Consider the following 3,504-nt stretch of genomic DNA (forward strand, 5'->3'; position numbering starts at 1 on the left):
CTTTGAAGGTAACTGAGCTGGGCTTGGTGACAGCCTGTAATCCCGCGCTTTGGGAGGCTGAGGTGAGTGGATTGCCTGAGCCCGAGGGTTCAAGACCCACCTGGGCAACTTGGCGAGACCTCATCTCTATAAAAAATAAAAAAATTAGCCAGGCATGGTAGCGCACGCATGTAGTTCCAGCTACTTGGAAGGCTGAGGAGGAAGGATCGCCAGAGCCCAGCGGGTTGAGGCTGCGGTGGCCGAGCTGCCACTGCACTCCAGTCTGGGCGACAGAGTGAGAGACTCCAACTAAAAAAAAAAAAAAAGAAAAGAAAAAGAAGGTGACTGAAGTTTAAACATATAAAAATAAATACATACTTTTTTATAAATAAATTCTGAATGTTTTTGGGTCCCCCCTCATATCTGTTTTTGGAAAGCAGCCGGCAGCCTCTGGCATCTTATCCAGGCTTTTAAGTTTAAGTTATGTAAGACCCAGACTTCCACAGTTGTCTATATAGCTACATAGTGACAGTTATAATCAGAACCCAGATGTCTTGCTGACCTGTTTAACTAGAAGGTACATAATTGTTTCTACTAATGATAAACTGGATAAAATGATAGTAATCAATCTAGCATTAATACAAGAGATTTTCTTTGCCTCTTTACCTCAACATCCCTCACCCCCTGGATAGTTCAAAATATTATTGCTGCTTATTTGATAAGCCTTTCTAACTATGATCATTTTTCCCTCAAGGTACAAGTCATGCTGGCTATCCAGATTCTGTTATTAAAATTAAAGGTAGTTTTAGTAGACTCTAGCACTTAACATTTGTTTTTGTCACTAATGGTTTTATGACTTTGGGTAAATTTAAAAAATTTTTTTCTTACAGCATAGCTGAAATACAGAAAGATGTGGAATACAGATTGCCATTTACCATAAACAACCTGACAATTAACATTAATATGTGAGTAGAATTACATCCTACTTTTTCATGTAATAGGAATTAAGATTTTTTTGGTTTTCTGTTTCTTAGTTATTATTAGATATAAATTATTAAATGTGAACTTATTTAAAATAACTATAAAATAGTGCAAAATTTAGTGAAATAAAACTTTTTAAAAGATATCACTGTAATATTGCTGTAAGAAAGAAACTATAAAGGAGGAAATCCAGTAAAAAAGTACAGTAATAATCCTTAGTAATTGTTTTTATTGATTAGCACTAAAGTTTTTGCTGGAGGCAAAATGATAATGAAAAACAAAGGAATCATGTATGGTAAACCATTAGAGCTAGATTCACTTTTACATCAGAAACAAATTAATATGTCCCAAATTTCAGCAACAGATATACTACATCCACCAGAAAGTTCAAGGCTGGATTTGATATGCTGATTTTATTTATTTATTTATTTATAAAAAGCAGGATTTATTGAAAGGACAGAAGAGCTCCCACAATGGGAGGGGACCCAAAGGGGTTGCCTCTGATATGCTGATTATTTTAAAGAAAAAAAAAGTTAAAAATAAAATTATAGAGGCTTTTATGTAAGTTACAAAGAGAAAAAGTTGGACAGAGTGATTGCTGAAGTATCCATTTAGCCTCATATGCAATGTTGAGTCTGTCATGTGAAAGAATTAAGTAATTACCGCAGATTGAAGAAGGTAGCTGCTGCTAGGGCAAGTGTTTGGGACAAGCGAGAAGGCTGCAGCCTTATTCACCTTCACGTTCTCATTTCCTAACATGGTCCCTGTGCATAGATGACCTTATTAAATACTAGTTGAATGAATTACTTAAAGCATGAATATGTAAATGAGCCAAGCATTATGCTATGTTAACTTGATATATATGAGCTTTTTGACTCCTCACAGCAGCCCCGAAAATTAGGGCAAATTACAGACGCATGGTTAGTAAATACAAAACCAGATTGACTGGGCTCCAAAGGTCATTTATTGTCTTTTTTACCAAAATAGTTTAAAAATCTTCAGCTTTACAAATGAAGTAGTCTTAGTTCTCATCAACTGCTCAGGTAGAGCTAGCTAGGTAGGGCGAACAAGGACCCATTTCTTTTTGAAAGTACTGCCAGCAAATCGTTTCTGAGCCAACAGGGAAACAAAGAAGCGATTCAAAGGGAATTATTCTTCTGAGTTTTAGAGATTTGGCAAACAGGATTTCATACCCAGTAAACTCCCATTTTTAAGTCTTCACTTGCTAATTTTAATTTTCGTAGTAGTTAAAAAAAAAGTTTAAATGTTCACTTTTTTTTGTATTGGGAATTTACAGTTCTTTACTTGAAACTATGTTATTGACCTCAGAGTTGAGAGAGATGTATTCATTGGGACATTCAGAACTAGGGAGCCATGTAGAACCAAGGCATGATAACAGCTACAACATTTCAATCCTAGTACTTTCCAATTTCTCCACTTACTCTTTAGAAATGCAATAAGTAGTGAAATAATTCTTGGTGGTATTTTATTTATTTTTATTTTATTTTATTCTTTTGAAAGATGGGGTCTTGCTATATTGCCCAGGCTGGACTGAAACTCCTGGGCTCAGGCAACTCTCCAGCCTCAGCCTCCCAAGTAACCGAGACTGTAAGTGCACACTACCGTGTCTGGCTTGGCAGCATTTTAAAAGTAGAAAAATCACAAGAAAATTATATGGCCAGGACCCATGGTCCAAAATAATTATCAAGACTGGACTACTGTGGTTCACCTGATCAAATTCCTGTTGTGATTTTTACCAGTGATTTTGTATAACTTGGTATATTGTATTTAAAAGCAATTAATGATATGATATGAAGAATGTAATTCAGCATGTCCATATTTCACATTAAGATTTTACTGTATTGAATGACTGTATAGTCTTGTTGCCAAATTGTATTCATTATATATTTTCAGTCAACCCCACAATCATAATAGAGCTTTTATTACTAATTAATCCATATCAAAATGTGAAAATTTAATTTTCTTTTAACTTTATTTTAAAATTTTTGACTATATAATATACCACTTATTATCTTTTTGTTTTTCATCTGTTCTGCCTTTACCAGATTGCTTCCTCCACAATTTCCTCAGGAAAAACCAGTGATCAGTGTTTATCCACCAATACGGCATCACTTAATGGATAAGCAAGGAGTATATGTTACCTCTCCACTAGTAAACAATGTATGTATATGATATAATTTATTTCAGAGTACTATAACAGGTATATTGCTTTTCTACTAAATATTTTAGGTATCTAAAATGCATTTAAAATTGTCTTGTCATTAGTAATTTTCAAAAAAAGTGTTTCCTTAAGACTGTAGTTAAAGTTCTTAACATTATGATATGATTAATTAATGTAAAGGATTATAACTTACATATTTCTCTGGTATATACCTTTGAACCCTCAAATTATTTTTTATTTTATTTATTTTATTTTTTTGAGTTGGAGTCTCACTCTGTCGCCCAGACTGGAGTGCAGTGGCCGCTCCCGGCCACCGCAGCCTCAACCTGCTGGGCTCCGGCGATCCTTCCGCCTCAGCCTTC

General features: G+C 34.8%; 1 protein-coding gene across 1 annotated transcript in view; it reads left to right on the forward strand.

The window, feature by feature from the left end:
- Nucleotides 1-870: 870 nt before the first annotated feature.
- The window catches only part of VPS37A (VPS37A, ESCRT-I subunit), a 21,716-nt gene continuing 19,082 nt past the window's right edge, over nucleotides 871-3,504 (forward strand). The window contains exons 1-2 of the mRNA XM_008052223.1: nucleotides 871-944; nucleotides 3,027-3,141. Of these exons, the coding sequence (XP_008050414.1) occupies nucleotides 3,097-3,141 (45 nt within the window). The 5' untranslated portion in view covers nucleotides 871-944; nucleotides 3,027-3,096. The remainder of the gene's footprint in view (nucleotides 945-3,026; nucleotides 3,142-3,504) is intronic.

The sequence above is a fragment of the Carlito syrichta genome, unplaced genomic scaffold, assembly GCF_000164805.1.
Source record: "Carlito syrichta isolate Samal-C Ts95f unplaced genomic scaffold, Tarsius_syrichta-2.0.1 Scaffold268198, whole genome shotgun sequence".
NCBI classification, from domain to species: domain Eukaryota; kingdom Metazoa; phylum Chordata; class Mammalia; order Primates; family Tarsiidae; genus Carlito; species Carlito syrichta.